Consider the following 24,671-nt stretch of genomic DNA (forward strand, 5'->3'; position numbering starts at 1 on the left):
ATTCATTTTTCAGTGAAGGGGATGAGCTACCTGCACATTACTGTTGTAAAGAGCATAAATACCTGATTTTCAGCAATTGATTCTGATATTATTTGTCTACTCTGCATCAGAAGAAATATGAGATACACTTTCCAGTGTGGCTAGTGACTCTTAAACATAAACCAAAAAGTGATTTTAAAGGCATATGCGCCAGTGTCCACTGTAACTTCAGGAAACAATGGCCCTTGCCTATTCATTTTGGCATTTTGGGTTGTTGTGGATCTTATGACAGACAACTGAGAGAACGGCACAGATATTCAGGTCCCTGATCTACTTTAAATGAGATAATTGGGAAGAACTTCTGGAAATACAAAAATCTCCGGATAGCCGCACCATAGGTTGTCCAGTCAATGGGGGAAAATTCTGCCCTTCCACGTATTTCTTTGACAATAACTTGATCCCCCCAGTAGCAGGAGGTTCATTTCCTCCCTCTATAGTTCCCTGGTTGACAATAAATTAATATTATTTTGCTCTGTCCCTTAGATGTTTGTTTGCTCAAGTCCTTCACATATTTTGCCATTCTAACCCAATTAGTTTGAGGCTTGGTTCTCTGATTCAGCATTTCTACCATGACTGAGTGACATGGGAGTGACAAGTAGTATGCTTTCCCTTCCCCCGCACCTGCCTATCACTATCTCTTACCTGCATCTACCTATCATCTCCCTGTGCCCACCCCGTCTTCACTCTTTTGTCCGCCTATCAATGCTCTGCTCTTCCTTTCTATATATTGGGCTTCCCCTTTTCCTATCTTCAGTCCTGAGGAAGGGTTCTGACCCGAAACATTGACCGCCTGCTCTTCTCCATGGATGCTGCCTGGCCTGCTGAGTTCCTCCAGCATCATAGTGTTTTTCATCTAGATTCTAGCATCTGCAGTCCTTTGTTTCTTTAATATGGAGCCATTGCTAGATTCTTAAAAGTTTTCCTATTTCCTACATCCCCTTCCCCATATAATGCATCCCCAATCAAAATCCATCCTGGTGGAATGATTTCCTGAAGTAGAATCTATGTTGTCGTCCCAGCAGTACAGTTCCTTATCAGGAAGGTTTTCTCTCAGTGGGTGAAATGGTCCGTGATTACCAGTCAGTAACCTTTTCCCTTACTTTCCAACAAAGGTCCAGCAAAGTCCATTTGTAGAATCTGTAGCGTATCTGTGGTCACAGCTGATTCCTGCTTTTGTCTCTCCCTTCAGCTGGTGCTGGGATGAATATGACACACAGCCCACAGAATCTCCCTGCATGTCTACCCAGTCCTGGTCACCACCAGCTCTGTCAGAGGATTCATACTCTGCCTTCCTTGGTGCATTTCCCATGGTACATTTATTCCAACATCCTTCTAATCCAGGCTGGGGCCACTACGACTCTTGTTTCTCCATTGGTCCACCCCCTCATCTGCTCCCTCTGACATCTGTTTATTCCTCCAGCCTTTTTTCTGCACCTCCTTATCTTTGTATAAGGTTACTCTGGTGACTGCTGTCGGGTCAATCATTGCAACAGTGACCTCTCCTGGTTCCCGTCTGGTACTGCCTTTCTGGCTCCATTATCAGCCTGAAGGTCCTCCCCAGGTTACGACGGGTTTCTGTTCCTGAGGACTGTTTGTAACCCAAAGAACTTGTAAGTTGGAAATGTGATCACCCAGCAATATATTCAAATAAAAACATAGGCAATGTGCAGTTAAACCAGGGCGTTTAACTCAACCATTCAGATTTCTCTGCAAGATGCAAAGATATTGTCATCAGAGAAAAACTGTTATCCATACTCAGTAATGTTGCTGCTCTGTATGGAATAAAGGATGGTTTGTTTCATGCATGCTCTATGAAGATAGAACATTGCATCCCAACCTTGCACCAAAGCGGCGAACTGAGTTCCCACACAGCAGAAGATTCCTGCAGCCCCGCAGCAGCCGGCAAATCCATCCCACCGGTCTCCCAACTGCTCGTCCCTATGTACAGGCTGTACATAAGTCAGATCTTTGGAACCTGGGGAGGACTGGTACTCCTTCCCTTTCTGTTCTCTGTTGTCTCTCTTCTGGTGTGTTTTCACTTTAAGTCTCTTTTGGGAATCTATTGTTTCTAACAGTTCCTACATTTTGTTCCCATATAATTCTTTCATTGATCCTGGCGGAATTATAGATGGGAAACCACAGATTGGATGATTGATGTTTATCATCAAGTGGAAGGAGCTCCTCAAAGAACTCAACTGTGACTCTACCCTTGACCTGAACGCACTGAAATTCCTGTTGAAGTTCTAAGATTCGACAGGGCAGAACTCACCTGTCAACTCTGAGAAGAGAAAGACATGACAGAAGACCACAGAGACGCTGTATTTGTGACCATTTTCAAGAAATGAGACGTCAAATTGTGGTACTTCCTGAGGGGTTTCCCTGGTGCCTACCAAGGGAAAGTCATCACCAGGCTCCTCCTCAATTACCTCCTCGCAGTGGACAAGGAGCTGCTCCTAAATCCATCTAGAAACACAATGGACATGATCTTCACCACAGGACAACTCCAAGGGAGATCCAGGAAACAGCAACAACCAGTATATGTAGCCTTTCTTAATGTTACAAAAGCATTTGACTCAATCAATCAAACAGGACTGTTCAACTTTCTTCTCAAATTTGACTGAGCGCAGAAATTTGTCTCCATTTTACATCCATTTCACAAGGCATACGAGCTTGATCAACAGGTCCACAATAGACCCACTTCCTGCGCAGACTGGTGACAAGCAAAGCCGCATCATCATCCCAATGCTTTTCTCAATTATTTTCATCACAGTGCTGTACCTCACCTCCAATAAGCTTCCTACTGGAATAGGGTTAATCTACAGGGCAAATGGGTATACAGTCCAAACCATACCAGTTCCACTCCAGAACCAAGTTCACTATAGTTTCAGTTAACGAGATGCAGGCTGCAGAAAAGATCAAGGACAGCTCCTATCCCACGGTGATAAGAATATCGAATGGTTCCCTTATATGATGAGATGGACTCTGACCTCACGATCTACCTTGTTGTGATCTTGCACCTTATTGTCTACCTGCACTGCACTTCCTCTGTAGCTGTGACACTTTACTCTGTACTGTTATTGTTTTTACCTGTACTACATCAATGCACTGCAACGTAACTGCACTGTGTAATGAATTAACCTGTACGATAGGTTTGTAAGACAAGTTTTTCACTGTACCTTGGTACAAGTGACAATAATAAACCAATTCCAATACCAATACCAATACGCACATTTGAAAGCCCAGCTCCATCACCTCCTGCTCTCTGAGCATATTGTTAGAGGGTTCTTGATCCTCTCTACTAACAGAATATATCTCCTCCTCTTCACCTTCTACATCAAGTCCTCAGGAGAACATTCAAAAACTGTGAAGGCTGGACTCTCCTGTGTGATGCCTGGAGTCATGTTACTCCACTTCAGCGTCTTACTGCTAACCACTCATGAAATCAGAGCTTGGTGCTGAGGTGTTGTTAGTCCTGGGTGGGCATTCAAATCATTCTAATGAGCAACAATGTAGTGTCCTACCTGCATTGGGTTCATGGTGATATTTGTGGCCATTCTTAATGCTATAGAAGTAATTTCACCAGAAGGTCCACACGATTCAGGAAGGCAGCTCACCATTACCTTCTTAAGGGCAATTAGGAATGAGCAATAAATACTGGTCTTGTCAGTCACACTTGCATCTCATAAATAAATAACTTATAAACAGTCCACATCCAATGATTGTACTTTATATTCCCCACTCAAAGATGAAGAAACTAGACCACCATAGGGTCAAAAGTACATGAGCAGAATGTTCAGCAAAGTCTGATTCATGACTTCCTTTAATGTCATTGTGACTTACGTGCTCAGAAATACTAAGGTGGGACAAGTCAAAGATCACAAGTGTACTTGTCCCTCACCAATTACTAACCTGCCTGCTGCTCTGGGCTGACCTCATACAAGAATAATACAGAATTGTGAAACAACAAACTAACTGCTGGAAGAACTCAATGGGCATCTGTAAGAGGAAAGAAATTGTTGACATTTCGGGCAAAACCCTGCGTCAGCACCTGACTTCTTCCAGCAGATTGTTTTCCCACATTCCCCACCTCTCCCCACATTCCAAAAAGACGTACGGGTTAGGAAGTTGTGGGCGTGCTATTTTGGCGCCGGAAGCGTGGCGACACATGCGGGCTGCCCCCAGAACACCACGCAAAAAATGCATTTCACTGTGTGTTTCGATGCACATGTGACTAATAAAGATATCTCATATCTCATCTCTTTGTTGCTCCACATTCCAGCATCAGCAGCCTCTTGTGTCTCCAAACTTCTGGAGGAACTGAGCGGGTCAGGCAACATCTATGGAGGGAAGTAGACGGTTGATGTTTCAGAGCGAGACCCTTTATCTGGTCCAGATGAAGGGTCTCGCCCCAAAACGTCGACTTCCCATTTCGCTCTACAGATGCTGCCTGACCAGCTGAGTTCCTCCAGTAGCTTGTTGCTTTTTGCTCCATATTCCAGCATCTGCAGCCCCTTGTGTCTCTAGAATTGTGAAAACTGGGTCTGATTTCTAGGAGATCCATCAAAATGTTGATGGCAGCACACAGACTAGAATGGATGATTACTGAACACACCAAATGAGGATTTCATTGGAGTGAAAATCTGGGTGGATTTTTGTGAAGGGAAAATCTCTCAAAATAATTGGAAGGGGACTATGTGAGTATTCATGTACATTAATATATTGATAGTGATAGGGTTGTAACTCAGTTACTACAATTATGTGCATTTAAAATAACAAATCAGGCACATGGCTCTCAACACTGCTTCTGTTTGGCACATTTGATGGATAATTTATCATGGGTCTCCCTCTGCTGGAGTCCAATAGAGTATTAGTAGCACATGCAGTACACTCTGTGGTATCCAGACAGACCAGCCATTAAAGCTGCCAAACAGTTCACTTAAAAAATAAGAGCTTGGAGTGAGCAATGTAAAGCTGAAACACTTGGGGCCGCAAACACAAAGAAAGTGAAATCAAATCAAATATAATTAATATTTTCTATATTCTTTTCTTTACAAAAAGGGCCACATGCAAGACTCAAAGAAAGTCCTCCTGAGTGATTCAAGACAAGTAGAGTTTATTTTCATCTGCACAAGTACATGTATGCACATGTGCAATGAAAAACTTACTTGCAGCAGCATCACAGGCACATAGCATTAGAGACACAACATAAAAACATAAATTAAATATCAATGATACAAAATATATAAGAAAGAACACAATTAGAACAAAAACAAAATCAATTGTAGTGTGATGTGGTCAATGTGGTCATAGTGTTGCTATACTGAGGTAGTGATTAAGGTTGTGCAGGTTGGTTCAAGAATCAAATTGTTGAAGGTACTCAGGATACTTTTAACAGTACATCCCAAGAAGCTTGTTAGATTGCTTGGTGACATGCTGAACCTCCTTAATCTTTTAAGAAAGTAGAAACGCTAATGTGCCTTCCTTGTGATTGCATCTATGTGCTGAGCCCAGGACAGGTCATCCGGTATGTTAATGCCCAGGAATTTAAAGCTGCTGACTCTCTCCATCGCCAATTCCCCAATGTAGACAGGCACATGTTTGCCCTCCTTCCCCTTCCTGAAGTCAACAATCAGTTCTGTAGTTTTACTGACAGTGAGCTAGAGATTGTGGCACCACTCAACCAGGTGTCCTACCTCACTCCTATATGCTGACTCATCACCACCTGTGATCCATCCAACAACAGTGGTGGTGTCGGCAAATTTGTAAATGGCATTGGAGCTGTGCTTTGCCACACAGAGAGTAGAGCAGGGGGCTAAGCATGTAGCCTTGAGGTGTACCTGGAATGATTGTCAGCAAAGAGGAGATGTTATTACCAATCCTCACTGATTGAGGTCTGACAATGATGAAGCCAAGGATCCTGTTGCAGAGGGAGGCACCGAGGCCCAGGTCTTGAAGCTTGATGATAAGTTTGGAGGGGATGATTGCATTGAATGCCAAGCTGTAGTCGATGAACAGCAGCCTGATGTGTGTGTCCCTGTTGTTCAGATGGCCCAGAGCAGAGTGAAGAGCCAGAGAAATCACACCTGCTGTTGGCCTGTTGTGGCAGAAGGTAAACTGAAGCGGATCGAGGTCATTTTGAAGGCAGGAGTTGATTTGCGCCATATCCAGCCTCTGGATGTGGCGCAAATTACGGTGGATGTAAGCATTATCAGACTGTCATCATTGAGACAGGTCACCAAGATCTTCTTGGGTACCGATACAAATAGATGCCTTTTTGAAGCAGATAGGAACCCTAGATCACAGAAGCAAGAGGTTGAATATGTCTGCAAATACTCCACCCAGTTGATCTGCACAGATCTTTAGTACTCGGCCAGGTACACCGTCTGGACCAGACGCCTTTCGTGGGTTCACCCTCTTGAAGAATGCCCAGATGTCAGCCTCAGAGACTGAGATTATAGGGTTATCTGGAGATGTGGGGGCTCATGTGGGTGTGTCGTAGTTTTCCCTATCAAAGCGTGCATAAAAGGCATTGAGCTCATCCGGGAGTGATGGGTTGTTGCCACTTATGCTACCTGATCTCGCCTTGTAGGAAGCTATGTTGTGCAAACCCTGCCACAGCTTCCGAGTGTGCATATATGATTCCAGTTTAGTCTGAAATTACCTCTTTGAGCTCGCAATGGCCTTCCAGCCATATCTGGACTTCTCACATGGCTCTGGGTTGCCAGCCCTAAACTACAGACCTAGCCCTCAGCAGATTATGAATCTCTTGGTTTATCCAGGGTTTCTGGTTGGGGAAGACTCAGAAGGTTTTCGTGGGTACACACTCATCCACGCATATTCTTACAAAGTCAGTGACGACTGTGGCATATTCATTGAGGTCCGCTGCTGAATCCTTGAACATTGTCCAGTCCACCGACTCAAAGCATTCCCAAATTTGCTTCGCCGCCTTTCCCATCCAGCTCTTTGTAGTTCTCCTCACTGGTGCCGTGCTCCTCAGTCTCTGTTTATACACAGGAAAAGAAGCTCAGCCAAGTGGTCGGATTTACCAAAATGTGGGTGAGGGATGAAGCAGTAGGTAGTCTTGATGGTGGTATAGCAGTGGTCGAGTGTGTTGGGTCCTCAATCAGTCACTTCCCACTCTGCTGCTGGGGCATTACATCCCATTCATCCTCTCCAGTGGTCTGGCTTATTGCTGCTTGGATGTAGCAACATGACTTATGGCGTTGTCTGCTACTTGATATGATTTATAGGGTCATAGAGTTATACAGCATGGAAACAGGCCCTTCAGCCCAACTCATCTGTGCCTCTCTGAGCTATTCCCATTTGCCTGCATTTGGCCCATATCCCTCTGAACATTTCCTATCCATGTACCTGTCCAAATGTCTTTAAACATTGCAATTGAACCAGTCTCTACAGCTTCTCCTGGCACCTCATTCCATATACCCACCACCCTCTGTGTGAAATAATTGCCCGTCAGGTCTCTTTTAAATCTTTCCTCTCTCACAAATCCATATCCTCTAGTGTTAGACTCCCCTCTCCTGGGAAAAAGACTGTGGCCATCTACCTTATCTATGATCCTCATGGTTTTATATACCTCTAAAAGGTCACTCCTCTCAAACTATATCATGTTTAAACTTGGAAAAAATTAGGAGTGGTACTGTTGATCCTTCGCTTAAATTTGAAGATATTTGGAGTCCATTTATTCAATATTTTCGCATGATGTAGATCCCCTTTCAATAACTTTCCAACTTAGAGGAACGGAGTTGACGACATAATATTGCTCTGTTTCTACTGAGAAATTTTAGCCCAGTCTTTTTTTTCTTTTTTTTTTGTTTGTTTTTGTTTGAAATTTTTCTGTTTAGTTTATATTGTTTATAATTTTTCTTATTGATTTGGTTTTTTTTCTCTTTCTTTTTTTAAATCTATATAATAAATCTTTTTCTTTCCTTTCTTTTATACTATATTCATTTACTAAGAGATGGTTGGATCTACAGATTTTTTTATATCTTATTGTTCTTTATGATTATCTATGCCATGATTGTTATCCAGATCCCTTTGTATTACATGTACAAACATTGATGCTATATATTAATCTGTATTAATTTGAAAACTAATAAAAAGATTGAAAAAGGAAGAAAGGTCACTCCTCCTGAGCTCCAGGGGAAAAAGTCCCTGCATATCCAACCTCTCCTAATAACTCAAGCCCTCCAGTCCCAGTAGCATCCTCTTGAATCTTTGTTGCACCCTTTCCAGCTTAGTGAAATCTTTCCTATAGCTGGGCTGCCAGAACTGTGCATATTACTCCAAGTGTGGTCTCACCAATGACTGGTACAGTTGCAACATGACATCCCAACTCAAGTACTCAGTGCCCTGACTGATGAAGGTAAGCATGCCAAATGCCTCCTTTGCCACCCCCTCCACCCCATCTACACTTTCAGAACAACTTGGCAAAACAATTGTACAGTTGTTCATTCTGGGCCTTATTGCATCAGCAGTGTCAGGTCGATTAACATTTTTATTTTATTGCATGGTTGGATTATAGTGTGCATTGACATACTATATGTGAAAACAATGTTGGCATGGGTAACATTTGCCAGTAGTTGCATGCCATCCCCATTAATGGGACAGTATACCCCTCCTTTGCTAAAATTGAACATATTATCTGGAGTTGCATAAGTTGCTGTGTAGGCAGTGGGAATCTTACACAACTCAAATGTTCGTCTCTGTCTCAGCAGTTTTTGCTGCTTCTTGTGGTTCAATTTTGTAGGATTGAAATTCCATAAGAATTCCTCATCCTCTCCACATTAACATTAAGATATCTTTATTAGTCACACGTACATTGAAACACACAGTGAAATACCTCTTTTGTGTAGAGTGTGCTGGGGACAGCCCGCAAGTATCACCACGCTTCTGGCGCCAACATAGCATGCCCACAGCTTCCTAACCCGTATGTCTTTGGAATGTGGGAGGAAACTAGAGCACCTGGAGGAAACCCAAAGACACGGGGAGAACGTACAAATTCCTTACAGACAGTGGCCGGAATTGAACCCAGGTCACTGGCGCTGTAAAGCGTTACGCTAACTGCTACACTACTGCGCCTGCCCTTAACTGAATTTTGGCACAACTTATACTATTTCCTCAGGGTCGCTGCTGATATTTGCGGTAGGAGATAAAGAGAACGCCTGTGCAACACGTTGGTGCGGGTCATCCATGATCCTATTCTGGTTGACTCTGCTGTTTCATCCAGTTAATATCCAAAAGGATCCATACTCGTCAAGTTATTGTGCAGATGTCATTTTCATCTCTACCTTTAAATGATCAATTATTGACTCCAGCAACCAACTGGCGAGCTCCCCTTTCACAAGCACAGCACTCTGCTGGGGTCTAGGTGGCTGCCATGTTTACAGTCCCCACCCTTCATTAGTTAACATTGAGGTTGCCTCCGACCTCCCAGGATGTCCTCCATGTTTGTAAAATCAGAAGGGATTAGGTGTTGGGAAACCTGGGTACAAGTACAAGAGAGACTGGATGGGCTGGGACTGCTAGCACTGGAGTGGAAGAGGCTGAGGGGTGACCTTATGGAGGTTTATAAAATCACGAGGGTCACAGTCTCTAACCCTGGTTAGGGCACTCTGAAATTCGAGGACATAGTTTAAGGTGGGGGAGGAGTAGAAGGTTTAAAGGGGATCTGTTTTTTCTCTGCAGAGAGCAATGGGTATATGGAACGAGCCGCCAGAGGAGGGGGTAGACAGTTTCAGGAAAAGAAAAGGTTTAGAGGGATATGGGTGAAGTGCAGACAAATGGCTCCAGTCAGACCTTGCTCAGCATGAATGAGTTGGGCCGAAGGGCCTGTTTCTGTGCTGTATGACTCTATGACTCCATGCTGTCCCGGAGGGATTCAGCCCGGAGCTGGGCATTAATGTGTATATTTTTGGACTGTGTCACCCAACAGGGGATGGATGGCACCTCCGTGGAGGAGTCCCTGACAATCTGCATGTAGCGGGAGAACACAGGTCACTCTGAAGCACAGAACTGGAGTTCCAGAACAAATTGAACAATAATCTCACGTGCCTCGATTTGTCCCAGAAACCCTGATGCTGGGGCCTTTGCCACAGCCTTCGCAAACTGGGACATATTGCTGTGTGTGTGTGTAACCCTGATGCTGGGGCCTTTGCCACAGCCTTCGCAAACTGGGACATATTGCAGTGTGTGTAACCCTGATGCTGGGGCCTTTGCCACAGCCTTCGCAAACTGGGACATATTGCAGTGTGTGTGTGTGTGTGTAGAACGTCCTCCCATCTCTTGTTTTTTGGCTCACCTAATGACCAACGGTGCAACTTTTAGCGACCCGTGTAACTCCAAGCTCTTTGCTTCTCGCTGTACAGGCGTGGATGCTTATTGTGTCGTTTAGCGTTGTGAACCAATCTTGAATACGAACCTATTGTTAATTACTCCCGGGAAAGTGCGGAAGTTTTAATGCGGGTTTACGAACCCACACGTACTCGTATTCCTCCACTGTATATTGAGAAAGGGGCGTGCACGTTATCTCCTCGTTCATGCAGTTTGGTGTGCATTTCGGGAAATGAAGTAAAGACATGTGGATGCCCGTAATTCGAACAGAGTGTGCGTGAATTGGTTCTGGGCCAAACTGAATGTGAAAATAGCTCCCAATAAAGTGCAGACATCCAGCCGACTGTGATCAGGATCGGCTGCCTAGTGGATCTCGCCTGACAAGATCGTTTGGAGAGCACCAAGCGGTTCCGGTGGCGGACTGGAACCCGACCCTTGAACGGCTTGACAGATGAACCTCCTAGCGCTCGCCCTGCTGGTCTCTCTCGCCGCCGGTGAGAATCGTTAATCTTTTCATTAGTCCAGTACTTTCTGCAGAATGGCCGAGCATGAAAGTGAACTGGCAAATCCGTAGTCAGCTGAGAGTGGTTAGGAGGAGAAAATTAGAGAAAGGTTAGAGAAAATGCACTAATATACAGCGCCATAAACGCTTCCAGTGGAAAAAATGTTATTTACATTGTATTTTGCAAGCAGTTTAATTAAAAAGAATGAAACTGTGTAAGGTGATGAAATAATAATGTGATGAAATAATAAATAATTGTGTTTAAAATAATGTTTCAAGTTGGTGCGCTCGACATGGTCTTGGTGACTTGTATCTGTAAGGTGGGGTATGCCAACATATTCCACCCTGTATACTTGGTGTTCTCTTTAGTTGTGGGGAGGGGAATGAAGTGAGTGTTTGAAACTGTGTTGAAATTGTGTTTAAAACATTATTTTAAGCAATTATTTAACATTTCATTATCACTTCATCACGTTATACAGCTTCATTCTTTATATTTAAACTGTTTGCAAAATACAATGTAAACAACGTTTTGTTTTCTGGAAGCCTTTGTGGTGCTATACAGTATATGTTTGAAGGGGAGAAGCAGTTGTAGACTCCAGCGTCAAGATCCTGAATGGTATCCATTTCTGGAATGCGTTACCAGAAGCATTTCCTAGTTTGCCTACTGTGTATTCATCGAGAATGTTCAGATGGGAGATTGGTGCTGTTTCTTGCTGCCTGTCGAAACTCACTCCAACAAGCTTCCTGCTGGGGTCAAGTTGATCCACCGAACAAAGGGGAAAGGATTCAACCTGAGTAACGTCCACTCCAGAAACAAGGTCACCACAGTTTCCGTCATCAAGTTGCAGTGTGCAGGTAATACTCGTGAGTTCCAAATTCTTGTATTTCACTGAAGGAAGTGAGTGAACGAGCCGTGCACTTAACACCTGCAAAAGGAAGCTCCTCTATCAACACCGCCCATTGACAATGAAGGCTTGGGAAACATGGAACACTTTCAGTAAATCGGGAGCCATCACTCACTGAAGGCAGGTATTTGGTGATGAAATTTGCCATTGCTTTCAGTGAACCAGTGCCGCCTTCCTGCGGGAAAGAGTGCGTGAGGATCAGGACCTCAAGTCTGGCACAAAGTTCCACTGAGCAGCAGTGAGCTCTGCCATCCAGTTGCACCTCTGAGCCACAGACAACCTCCAGCAGCCACCTCGAAGCAATGGAGGGATACCACCGAAGCTGTCTCTGCAAAATACTCCAAACCCACCAGCAGGGTCACTGAACCAATGTCAGTGACCTCTCCCTGTCCAACCTCCCCAGCTCTGATTGCACTCTGCCAGTTCTGTTGGACAGGCTACATCACTGGTGTGCCAGGCACCCTACTCCTGAAACAGACACTCTAATCTGAGCTCTGTCATGGGAAGAGAGTAGCTGCTGCACTGTGGAAGTAATTCAAGGATGTTCTCAAAGCCACTTCCGTGAAGAAGTGTAACAATTCCACTGATTTGTAGGAATCTCTGGCCCATGACCACTCAAAATAGAGATGGGTCATTCAGGAAGCAGGATTTATTTGGCAGGAGCAGACAACAACCCGGTGAAAATGGCAGAAGGATAATACCAACCTCACAACTGCCCACCCCAGGAAGCCCCTCCAGCAGAGCCTGCAGGTCCCACATTGGCTTCATCAGCCACGTCGTTACACCTCATTACCCAGACCTGGTAACAGCACATAACCCTCAGTATTAGAACGAAAGCAAGTCACCCTTGCCCTGAAGGACTACCAAGAAGAGAGGTGTAAAGCTTGTCAAGTATCTATGTTATGCCTTGAATGGAAGCTGCAGTACAATACACTCTCACAGCCACATTGTCTGTTCAGGAACAAGAAGTTCATAAACTTAATGGGGAAGCACCTCAGCTTTCCCAGAAGGGAAATGTTTGAAAGAACTCTTTGTAGTTTTGAATAAACAATGGTCAGACTGCAAATCTTGCCTAAAATTTTGAGATTTTTGCATATAGTTTCTCCTCGCATTCATAGGACTCATTCAACAACAATACTGCCACAGATCTACACGATCAGATTAGATTGTATGATGTTTTTCAAAGCAATCCTTGATACCTTTAAGTTTGGTACTGCAGCTTGATTACTATAGATGAAACTAGGTTCATCGCAAAAAGTAAAGACTTTAATTAGAGCGTCAAATCACCACTCATAATAAATTTGTGAAAATGTGATAAAAATGTACAAAACAATTTGCTCATTGTATTGGGATACCGTGAACAGCTTAATACATTTAAAAATGGTGTACTCAAAGGCATTTGTGAAATGCTTTACAGTGTCTGTAAAGTATCCACATTTTGCAAATAAGATTTATGATCACTTGGAAAGGCAGGGGTTCTTTAGGGGGAGTCAGCATGGATTTCTGCATGGTAAATCCTGCCTCTCAAATCTGATTTTTTTTGAGGAGGGTATTAAGAAAACTGATGAATGTAAGGCAGTAGATGTGCTATACATGGACTTTAGCAAGGCTTTTGATAAGGTCCTGCATGGTTGGCTGGTCCAGAAAGTTAGGGCATGTGGGACCGAAGATGTTTTGGCAAATTGGATCCAAAATTAGCTTGATGATAGGTGACAGAGGATAGTGGTAGAGGGTTGTTTTTCTGACTGGAAGTCTATAACCAGTAGTGTACCACATGGATCAGCGCTGGGACCTTTGTTGTTTGTCATGTATATAAATGACTTGGATGAGAATGTCTGTCGTCTGATAAATAAGTTTACTGATAATGCAACGATTGGTGGAGCTGTAGATACAGAAGATGTTTGCCTGAGGATACAGATCAGCTGGAAAGCTGAGCAGTGGCAGATGGCATTTAACCTAGATAAGTAATGCATTTTGAGTCATCTTATACTAGCTGGATATATACAGTAAACATCAGGGACTTAGAAGTGGGACCTTGCTAACTTGGTTAGCAAGTTAACTTGGTTAACTTGGTTGCTAACTTAGACAGCGGGACCTTGGGGTGCAAGCTAGTTTGCTGAAAATAGCAACATGGGTGGATAGGGTACTGAAGGAGGCATTTAGCTTGCTTGCCTTCATAGGCAGGGTATGGAGTATAAGAGTTGTGACACCATGTTGCAGCTGTACAAGACATTGGTTAGGCCACACTTGCAATATTTTGTGCAGTTCTAGTCACCAAACTATATAAAGCAAGTGGTAGCACTGGAAAGAGTGCAAAAGAGATTCACTAGGATGTGGCTGGATTGTAGGGTTGTTGTTATGAGGAGAGATTGGATGAGCTGGGTTTATTCTCACTGGAATGTAGGAGGCTAGAGGTTTATAAAATTATGAGGGGCATAGATAGGGCAAAAGTTACAGTCTTTTTCCAAGGGTAAGGGAGTCTAAGACTAGAGGACAGGTTTAAAGTGAAAGGGGAAATATTTAAAGGATATATGAGGTAGGCTTTTCACAGAGAGAGTGATGGGTGTTTGGAATAAGGTGCCAGAGGAGAAGGTACAATTATGTTTAAAAAGCATTTGGACAGGTACAGGGATAGGAAAGGAATAGAGAATATGGGCCAAATGTGGGGAAAATGGGATTAATGTTTGTAGGCATCTTGGTTGACATAGATGAGTTGGACTGAAGGGCCTGTTTCTGTGCTGTACAACTCTGACTATCATTTTAAGATCCTACTTGAAGGCTCCCAAGTTAGCAAGATTATTTGAAGCTCCCAATACTAGTTTGGATGTCTGGTTCTGTGGGCAAGGCTTGTGTCTAAAACAGTGGAGCAGTTCTTGTGATGACCAGTGGGCTGTGCAAGCTTGCCAGGCGTATTCCTTTGGGAGCATGCTGGGTTGGGTTCTATTGTGGGTGACTGTTCTGGGGTGAGGGTAGTTTCAAACAGAATAGATTGTAAATGGCTTAAGAAAATCAAAGGATAACCTGCAAGGCATTTCTATGAATATGGAGAATATAAAGAATAAAAGTTGGGAGTACTGATACTTAGAAAGGTAAGAAAAGTTGTAGGATAGACTGAACCTGTTTGGAATTAAATGATGGTTAGGGAATTGATTTCCAGTGTTCAATGTGTGTTAGGAAGCATAAGGCAGGAGATGGGAAGCATTATTTGTCAGAAAAAGTTGAGTTAGAATGGAATTGATTGATGAAAATGGTTCTATAGTTGAAGAAATTCAAAAGATAGTGAAGGACAGAAATTACACAGTGAGCCAATATGTAATCCAAAAGCGTCTGATGGGAAACATTGAGGTAAAAGGGTGACAAATCTTCAGTACTCATTCCAGGATGGTAGTCTTCAACCTTCTTGAATGAGAATCCCACTAGTGCACACTCTGTAAAATTCATGTTCACTCCCCACCCCCATAATCACCTGATGCAGTCATAGGTCACTCCTGACAAGGAGTTGGACTGTCCCTGAGAATTACAACAACTGCTGGTAGTGGGCAGGGCAGAGAGCGTGACAAGTTTATTTCTAATTATTTCATTTTTGGTGAACTTTCTAACTAAATTACATTCAATATTAAAATTACCATAGAACCTCATTGAAATCCCCTAGTATAATGGTTCCCAATTCAGGAGTCTGCCAAATATCAATCTTCCTCATGGGGATTAAAATGCAAAATGTGTGTGAGAAACTATTGCGTCTTAGGGAGAATTTACTGAAATACTGAGAGACTAATTTCTAGAACAGAGCATTAAGGAAGTACAGCAGACTTTTAGTTTCTTGCAAATGAGGATGGATCAATAAAAAAATCAGTAACATCTGACATATGGTGACCATAAAAATTATGGTAGACACAAGTATAGAAAACACAAAGAAATTAATTATTTTTTTTAATAACTGATTTTAAGACTTTGTGCCAGTAAAAGCAGGGATTCTATAGGGAGACAGACATTTGAACCCAACCTATTCAACAAAACCTTTGTTTTTCTTATCATTAAACATTGGCTTCTCGTGATTTTCTCACTAAACCACAATTATCACCCAGGTGTTTTGCTCCAAACAACGTCTTTCTAATATGTGATTAATATATTGGTAAAAGAACAGATTTTGAAGAAAATAGAAATTTAAATGTAGTTGGGCAGTAGTTTGTGGATCTTGCAAATACTTTGGGTTAATTCCATGTTGATCCAGAAAGCCAAAAAGTACAAGTTTTATAGTGTGTGGTTTAAAAATCAACCATTTCTGAAATCTGAGAAATAATTTCATTTTAAATAGCCAATGAATTTCAGATTGCATTTGGATATAAGTTCTGCGAAGAAACTTCATTATATGGTTTGAAATTGGTAGTGATCCATAGCTTTTAACAGATTCAGCTCCTTCACAGATCAAAAGAGGGTGTGGAATATGGTCTTCAGCCGCAGTGTAACTACAAATTAGTACTTTATGTAGCATCCTAATTTATTTTCTATTAACTGGAGAGAAAATCAGGCACAATGACAAACAGATAGTCGTTTCATCTTGAGCCTCTTTCGTTGAAAATGCCGGATTGTCAGTGTTTTACTGTATTTGGGGAATATGAGAGTCCAACCTTAGGAAACGGCTACTTCCTAAGTCAAAGTTAACTCTGCATACAGACAGGCTGCGGAGTTATTCAAAGCCTGGGCTGAAGTGTTGGATGGCCAACAGAAGGAAGGACATGCAGTGAAGTGCATGATTAAAAAAAAGATTAGTGGAAGTACTGTCAAGATGGCGTACATGCATTATGGACGAGAACATGGGTGGCTAAAAAGGCAATGTCCTTTTATAGTGAGAAAGGTATGTTCAATTTGAATTAGAAATTAATTTCTACAAAAAGTGCACAATGAAGTAGACATTGAAAGTTCATGAGGCAGATGAGATGAGCAGTGCAGGTATTGAGACTAGATGACATTCAGAGTACCAGTTCAACACAGCAGGATTGGAGTCACATATGAACTAGGCTGGGCAGCATTTGCTTCTCTGAAGAACATCGTTAGTGTAGCTATGGCAGGAACACACGTTAGATGCATCCATGCCAAAATATTGGTGCAAGGGCAACTAGTGACATTTCAACTTGACTTGAGAGAAAATTCTGCCCAGTTAATGTCCTCCTGAAGCAAGCCATCAACCTTGAGACAGTGCAGTTGAAATCAATCTTGTTAATGTATGGCAAGGCTACGCTAAAGCTGGCTAGGAGAGGTGGAACCCAAGGAACCTTGAGAGCAATGCTGTGGATTTTATTGTCATAAATCGGAAAGCTTACTTGAAAGTATTACAATACAGAGATGTGATTGACCAAGATGCATCAAGACAGGATTGGGAAGATTGTTTTGATGCAACCAACAGATGAATAGAGCAGAACTGCAAGAAGGTACAGGTAGGCAACTGGGGACAACCAAAAGGAAGACAGGCACAGAGTTGCCACAAACATGCTGCCACCAAATGTGGAGACCTAGTGAGAATCAAGCCAACCATCAGAATGATGCTGGATGTGGCAGAGATCAGCAGTGATTCCACACACTTCATCCCATATCAAATGAATTCAAAATGAAGAGGCCATTCCATTATCAGTGGAACAAACATAGAACCATCAAGCCAAATATCTAGAGGAATTTGTGCTATGGTAAAGCACAGATACTGAACAGTTATTTTGAATGTGATCTTTAGTTTTTGTTTTTCACTATTCAAGGAGGAGTGTAACATTTAAGTGTAACTAACTGATTACTGGATGTTGCTACATGTTCCACTCTAGAAGCTGCCAGAAAGCCAAAGTGCTTCTGTCAAGAAATATTGTCTTGCACCATGTCATTTCCTATTTCTTAAATAAAGAACCATTGTTTGTTAATTTAAATTAGCGGTTATCCTCCAGTATCCTGGACAACAAATGAGAGAAGATTCTAAAATACCAACAAATTGTGTTAGAGGTCTCCAGACGGAAAGAGATGTGGACGGAACAACAATTCAATTTAGGAATGCAGAAAACCACTGTTGGAGGGACAATTCCTGTCTCTCATACAGGAAGCCAAATTATTCACTTTTGATCTATGCACTAAACAGAATTAAAGAGAATTGCAAAACATTTTCTAAATATTTTAGAAGCAAGGGATTAGCTAAGAAAAGGGAAGGTCACCTTGGAGAACTAAAGGGAACTCCTTGGGTGGAGCCAGGGATATGCATAGTGTCCTGAATGAATATTTGTGCCAGTGTTGACCAGGGTGGAGAGGATGGAGGGCTGGGAAGGGTAGCTAATGTTGTTCCCATATTCAAGAAGGATGGTAGGGATAAGCTAGGAACCAGTAGGCCAGTGAGCTTTGCATCTGCTGTTTATGATCATTGGTTGCACAATTAAGACTCTCCCAGAAACCTTTTACGTGATTCAGTTATGGTCTTTGCATGTTTACATGACAAAACAATTTCCAACTTCCTGGTTTTGAATTGCATTGAAATGTCCAAAAAGCTTTCATTTTCTCAAGCTAAATACTTGTGTGAAAAGCAGTATTTCTCACAGTGCTTCATCTGAATCTAATCCATGTTGTTAGAAGCGGAGTATATTAAGACAAGATATGTTTATTAGTCACATGTACATCGAAACACAGTGAAATGCATCTTTTGCATAGAGTGTTCTGGGGGCAGCCCGCAAGTGTCACCACGCTTCCGGCGCCAACATAGCATGCCCACAACTTCTTAACCCGTACGTCTTTGGACTGTGGGAGGAACCCAGAGGAAACCCACGCAGTCACAGGGAGAACGTACAAACTGTGTACAGACAATGGCTGGAATTGATCCTGGCTCACTGGTGCTGTAATAGCATTATGCAAACTGCTACACTACCATGCCTGACCCTATGGTTTTCTTCCTTGAAAGATGATATTGTAAGAATATTAACACAAATTCAAAAGCCCCCACATATTGGACCCTGAGAATACCAAGGCACCATTAACTGAGTGGGCTGGGGAGAAATTTGAGTGAGGTCACAGTTCTGATGGGTCTCCACATTGTGTCCTAGAAGATTTGGGATTCTCAGCAGAGAAATCTGCAATGAAATTTGTAATATCCCCTATAACCATTGAAGTGGTCATCAAAGTTGTATGGAAACTGGTGTGAGCTATTGCTCAAAATACACTTATTATAGCAAAAATACACTGTTATTATAGCAAAGAAACTGTTTGCTCCACTGACTGATCTCATGACCAGGTACAGCTAGGAACAGGTCTTTTGTTCTACTTATTTGTTCGTGAGATGTGAAGTCACTGGTAAAGCCAATGTTTAATCTCCAACCCTATTGAGTTCAATTCAGGAGGAAATTAGTGAGACTGAAATCACACATGTGCTGATCTGTAATAAGTAGACAGGATTTCCTTCCCTTAAGTACATTAGTAATTTCATGGTTACCATCAATAATGTCATTTACCAAACCTATAATTTAAATTCCCAGCTGCTTGGTTGAACTTGAACTCATGTCTTTGAGTCACTGTTCTGGGCTTGTGGATGCCGGTTCAGTTGACCACTATGTTACCATATCCACAGAAGGAAGAAAAATGACTATTGGCAAGAGTCCACTCAAAGTTTGTTACAAGAACAAGTGGGTTCCTTATTAATAGCAAGGAACATTCCAAAGATAATTGAATCAGTTATATTGAAGGAAAAAGATCTTTATTTATTATTATTTTTGTGGGATGTAGATAACACTGGCATTGCTTATTACCCATCTCACAGAATCATTGAATCGTCAGCACAAAAACAGGCCCTTTTGGCCCATTTCGTCCATGCTGACTGTAATCCCATTTGCCCTCATTAGGCCCATATCCCTCTATGCCTTTCCTATCCATAAGCCTTTTAAACGTTGTAATTGTATTTGCCTTACTACTTCTTCCAGGTAGCAACCACCCTCTGTGTGTAAAACTTGCCCTCAGATCTCCTTTCAATTTCTCCCCTCACACCTTAAACTTGTGCCCTCTAGTCCTAGATTCCCTGCCCTGGATAAAGACTCTGACTATCCAAGTACCTCATAATTTTATAAACCTCTATAAGGTCATCCCTCAGCCTCCTATGTTCCAGTGAGAATAAACCCAGCCTATTCAATCTCTCCTTGTAACTACAGCCCTCCATTCCAGGGAATTGCCCAGTGAATCTCTTCTGCACTCTCTCTATTGCTACCACATCCTTCCTGTGGTGTGGTAACCAGAACTGTACACAATACTCCAAATGTGGTCTAACCAGTGTTTCGTACAGCTACAACATGACATCCTAACTCTTCTCAATACCTCAGCCTATGAAAGCAAGCATACAAAATGCCTTCCTTGCTATCCTGTACAACCATGTTGCCATTTTCAGTGAGTTATGGACTTGCACCCTAAAGTCCCTCTGTACGTCAATGCTCCTAAAGTTCCTGCCATTTACTGTAGATGTCCTACAAGAATTTGCTTCCCACAGTGCATTAGCTCACACTTCTCTGGATGAAATTCCATCTGCCATTTCTCTTCTTAACTTTTCAGCTTATCTGTGTCCCAATGTATCCTTAGACAACCTTCTCTGCAATCTACGACTCCACCAATTTTTACGTCTTCTGCAAACTTACTATCAGACATTTGCATTCTCATCCAAGTCATTCACATACATGAGAAACAACAGAGGTCCTGGACCCAATCCTTGTAGTTTGCAACTGATTACAGACTTCCAGTCAGAGAAACACCCATCCACCACTACCCCCCTGCCTCCTGTTACCAAGCCAATTTTGGATCCAGTTAGTCCAGTGTAATTTACATACCTCTAAGCACTTTGGGGATAAATGTTTGTGAACAGTTGATTTTTTTTTTCTTTACAATATTCTATTTCTATTCCACAGGTCAAAGTCCAATTGTGAAGACAAAGGAAAAACTAACAGCAGTTTTAGGTGAAAATCTTACCTTCACTTGTACAACACATTTAAAAGATATTCTACAGGTGACCTGGCAAAAGTTAAATGGTCAATCAGAGGACAACATTGCCACTTATAATGAAAAATTTGGACCCAAAGTATTTGGGTCGTTTACTGATAGGGTTTCTATTTTGCCGTCAAATCAGCAAGAGTCCACCCTTGTACTTTCTGGAGTGAGGTTTGAAGATAAAGGATGTTATCAGTGTCTCTTCACGACATTCCCAACTGGATCAAATATTGGGAAGACCTGCCTCAATGTACTTGGTAAGACTTGTACAAATAAAAATAAAGTATGTTTTTAAACCATTAAAGTCCATTCGGCTCATTAAATCATCTCCTTCCACAGTCCCTACATGACTATTTAATCATGGATGTATAACTCATCCAAGATTTCAATATTCTTTTACCAATTCTTGCATCATTCAAACAGATCTATTAATATTCCTACAACTCTCAATCCCTTTGGTTAATTGTTATTTAACTCGGTTCCTTTTAATATAATTAATTGACTCTGAATTAAAACCATCTATGAGAGTCTATTCTGTAATTCCATTATCTCACATAAACGTGACTGAAATGTTTGCAGTTTGAACTTAAAAATTCCATCTACCAACCTGAAATTGCTGTTAATCAGTAAGAATAAGCAATAACTTGTGTGTAGTACATTAAAAGCATTGTCTATTACTATGGAAAATTCAATTTAGATTGATTTCAAACATGTCCCTGATTTGTTGATTAATATTTGAGATGTTTGATTTCCCATGAAGCTGGTGATGTAGCTGAGAAGCAATCAGACATTTTAGCAGTCCACAGCGCACGAGTTTAACTGGATCATGGATGGAATGTTGCTCAGTTATGTGCTTAGCATTGCACGTTTTAAAACCTATTTTAATTTCCCAGTTGCATTGCCAGAATTTCTTCCTAGATCAGTAGTTGTGTCAGTACATTGTACTTTGTTAGGGAGATCGTGGAGTCAGTTGTGAAATGGTTAAATTGCAGGACATGTAACTCAGAGATGAGTTCAAATTTCATTTTGGAACCTAAGGAATTTAGATTAAGTGAGTTAAATAATCTAGAATTAAAATAAAGCTAACCACAATAGGTGCTATTGGGGCAACATAGCACTGCAGCTAATAGAGCTGCTGCCTCACAGCTCCAGTGCCCCAGGTTCAATCTTGACCTCTAATGCTGTTGGTGTGGTGTTTGCACATTCTCCTTGTGACCACATGGATTTCCTATTGCTGCTGTGGTTTCCACCTACATAGCAAAGATGTGCAGATTGGTAGATCGATTGGCCACTTTTGAGGTCATTGGAATGGATTTCAGACCAGACTATCACATTAAAGTAACATGTTTAGTAGTACAGGATGTCCTCGGGTTAAGAGCACTGAACTTATGGACACCCCTACATACAGGCAAGCTCCCATAATATTAAATTCAAAAGTCCAATGTACGTACATATGTTCATTCCTATGGACAGCAGAACTAGTTTCCTCTTTCACCACTTTTAGTAATTGTTCTTTATCGATCTTGTGTGCTTTTGATGCCATTCCTTACAGTACTATGGAGGTAAGGTTACCACACCGTGATTTTTGTGCATCTTCCAACATGGTGAAAATGGTCTCATGGACGTCTGTAAAAACATAACCTGTTCATTACTTGAGAATGACCTGTACCAACGAGGGATGAATTTTTACAAATGTAGTTCCCCAACGGTTCACTAACAATGCTTTAGCGAAGAACAGCTGTTTTTCCACACAAGGAATGTCACAGATATTGTTCTTTATCTTTCAGACTGAAAATAATGAATAACACAGAAAAGAGGTTTTAAAAAAATCTGAAATCATCTCTGGCATCGTTGCCATGGGACATGTCAAAGAGTTGTATTCATTATGTTCCGAACTTAAGGCATTGCTGTTTGAATCACAAGAGATGAATTATGGTACAGTAACTGGGAACCAAATACATACTGATGTACTTCTTGGTCTAGAAGTTAGTTCCTGCCCAACGTCAGGTGTGAACCCTGCAGCAAGATTAAAGTGGTATACCAAAAGGACTGCACACAATTGTCCCTTGCATGTGATCAGGAAATGATGGGTGTGGTGGGGATGCCTGCCATGCTACAGAAGCCAGTATGATAGTTATACTGAAGATTAGGATGAGCTATCTTGCACCTTCTGACATGATTTTTCAGGTAAATAAAAATTATTTTTGGTGCTAGCCTACAGCAGATACTTTTAGATTTCCAGTTCAAGTGTTGTTGCCTGAGAAAACTGATCACAAGATGAAGCAGCAACCAATTAATGATTAGTTTAATAATGTTATTAATGATGATTTGGCAATCAATATCGGTCAGAAGCAAGGAGAAGACTTTCTCTGCTCTCTGAAAAGAGCCTTTATTCCAGATGAATAGTTGGGGTCTCAATTGAAAGACAGGACTTCCAATAGTGTACTGTTCCTACAAAGCAGCACAGAAGTGCAAGTCCAGGGTTTGTGCTCAAGGCTTTGGAGTGGAACAAAGTTGACGAGAATCCTATTACCAGACTGTGGTTGATACGATCATCCATACCAATTTGTAAATCTCACTCCTTCAGAGGAAATGTTAACTGTATTCTGTTTCCATTTCACAGCAAAAAGTCCGAATGAGGAGACGCAGGAGAATAAGACAGCAGTTATAAGTGCAAACGTTAACTTCAGCTGTACAACACAATTAGAAAATATTCAACAGGTTACCTGGAAAAAGCTAAGTGGTCAATCTGAGGAAAATATAATCATATTTAATGCAACACTCAATACATTTGAGTTACGTAATGATAGAGCTACTTTAATATCAAGAAATGAGCAAGGGTACACAATTGAATTATCTGGAATAAAGCTTGAAGATGAAGGATGTTACCAATGTCTCTTTAATACATCTGAAATTGGATCAAGTTCTAGGAAGACCTGCCTCACTGTAACTGGTAAGCCTAATATATTAATGAACACAAAAAACAAAAATATGAGCAACATTACTATCTATGAGTTAGATTTTAAAAAAATACCGAAAGCACTCAGTAATACCTGTGGAGAGAGAAACTGACTTTCCATTTCAGTCAAAGACTCGGGCAAATTAATCACTTGAAGGAAATTGGCAGAGAGGTCAGAGGTAGAAATTCATCCCAGTGTGCATCAATTAAACATACAATATAGTGGATCATTGGAGTTACACTCTTTCTAAAATTCATTCCACTGAAGTTAATAGAAGTAAATTTAAGCAGGGGAGCATTACATGCCTACAGAAAAGCTCCGATAGTCAACAATCTGACTTTTCGGAAATCCCACTGGCTTGGCACCTAGCTCACCAGTTAATACTTGCTGAGCTCCCTTCTGACTCACCAGGACCCTGGTTCTCGCAACTCCCCCCCCCCCCCCCCCCCCCCCCCCCCCCCACTTGCAGAGACCCTGGTTCCCTTGCTTCCTTCCCACATACCAGGACCCTGATTTTTGTATCTTTGTTAGCCATAGGTGAGGTACCGAAAGATAGGAGGATAGCTAATATTGTGCCTTTATTTAATAAGGGCAGCAGTGCTGCTCCAGGGAACTAAAGGACAGTGAGTCTTGCATCAGTGGTGGGAAAGTTATTGGAAGGGATTCTGAGAGACTGAGTTTATTTGTGTTTGGAAAGATGATGACTGATTAGGGAAATTGTGTCTCACAGATTAGATTGAGTTTTTTTTTGAAGAGGTGATCAAGAGATTGATGAAAGCACGGCAGTAGATGTTGTCTGCATGTACTTTAGCAAGGCCTTTCACAAGGTCCCACCTGGTAGACTGGTACAGAAGGTTAGAACACATGGATCCAGGGTGAGCTGGCCAATGGACACAAAATTGCCTGGGTGGTAGTGGAGGGTAGTTTTTCAGA

General features: G+C 41.9%; 1 protein-coding gene across 2 annotated transcripts in view; it reads left to right on the top strand.

Moving 5' to 3' along the window:
* The first annotated feature begins 10,622 nt into the window (after positions 1–10,622).
* Positions 10,623–24,671, top strand: part of LOC127569780 (nectin-1-like) — a 38,642-nt gene continuing 24,593 nt past the window's right edge. For both annotated transcript variants that reach the window (XM_052014667.1, XM_052014668.1), the window contains exons 1-3: positions 10,623–10,883; positions 20,700–21,035; positions 23,402–23,731. In XM_052014667.1, coding sequence (XP_051870627.1) covers positions 10,841–10,883; positions 20,700–21,035; positions 23,402–23,731 — 709 coding nt within the window. In that variant the 5' untranslated portion in view covers positions 10,623–10,840. The remainder of the gene's footprint in view (positions 10,884–20,699; positions 21,036–23,401; positions 23,732–24,671) is intronic.

The sequence above is a fragment of the Pristis pectinata genome, chromosome 4 (genome assembly GCF_009764475.1).
Source record: "Pristis pectinata isolate sPriPec2 chromosome 4, sPriPec2.1.pri, whole genome shotgun sequence".
In the NCBI taxonomy this organism is placed as follows: domain Eukaryota; kingdom Metazoa; phylum Chordata; class Chondrichthyes; order Rhinopristiformes; family Pristidae; genus Pristis; species Pristis pectinata.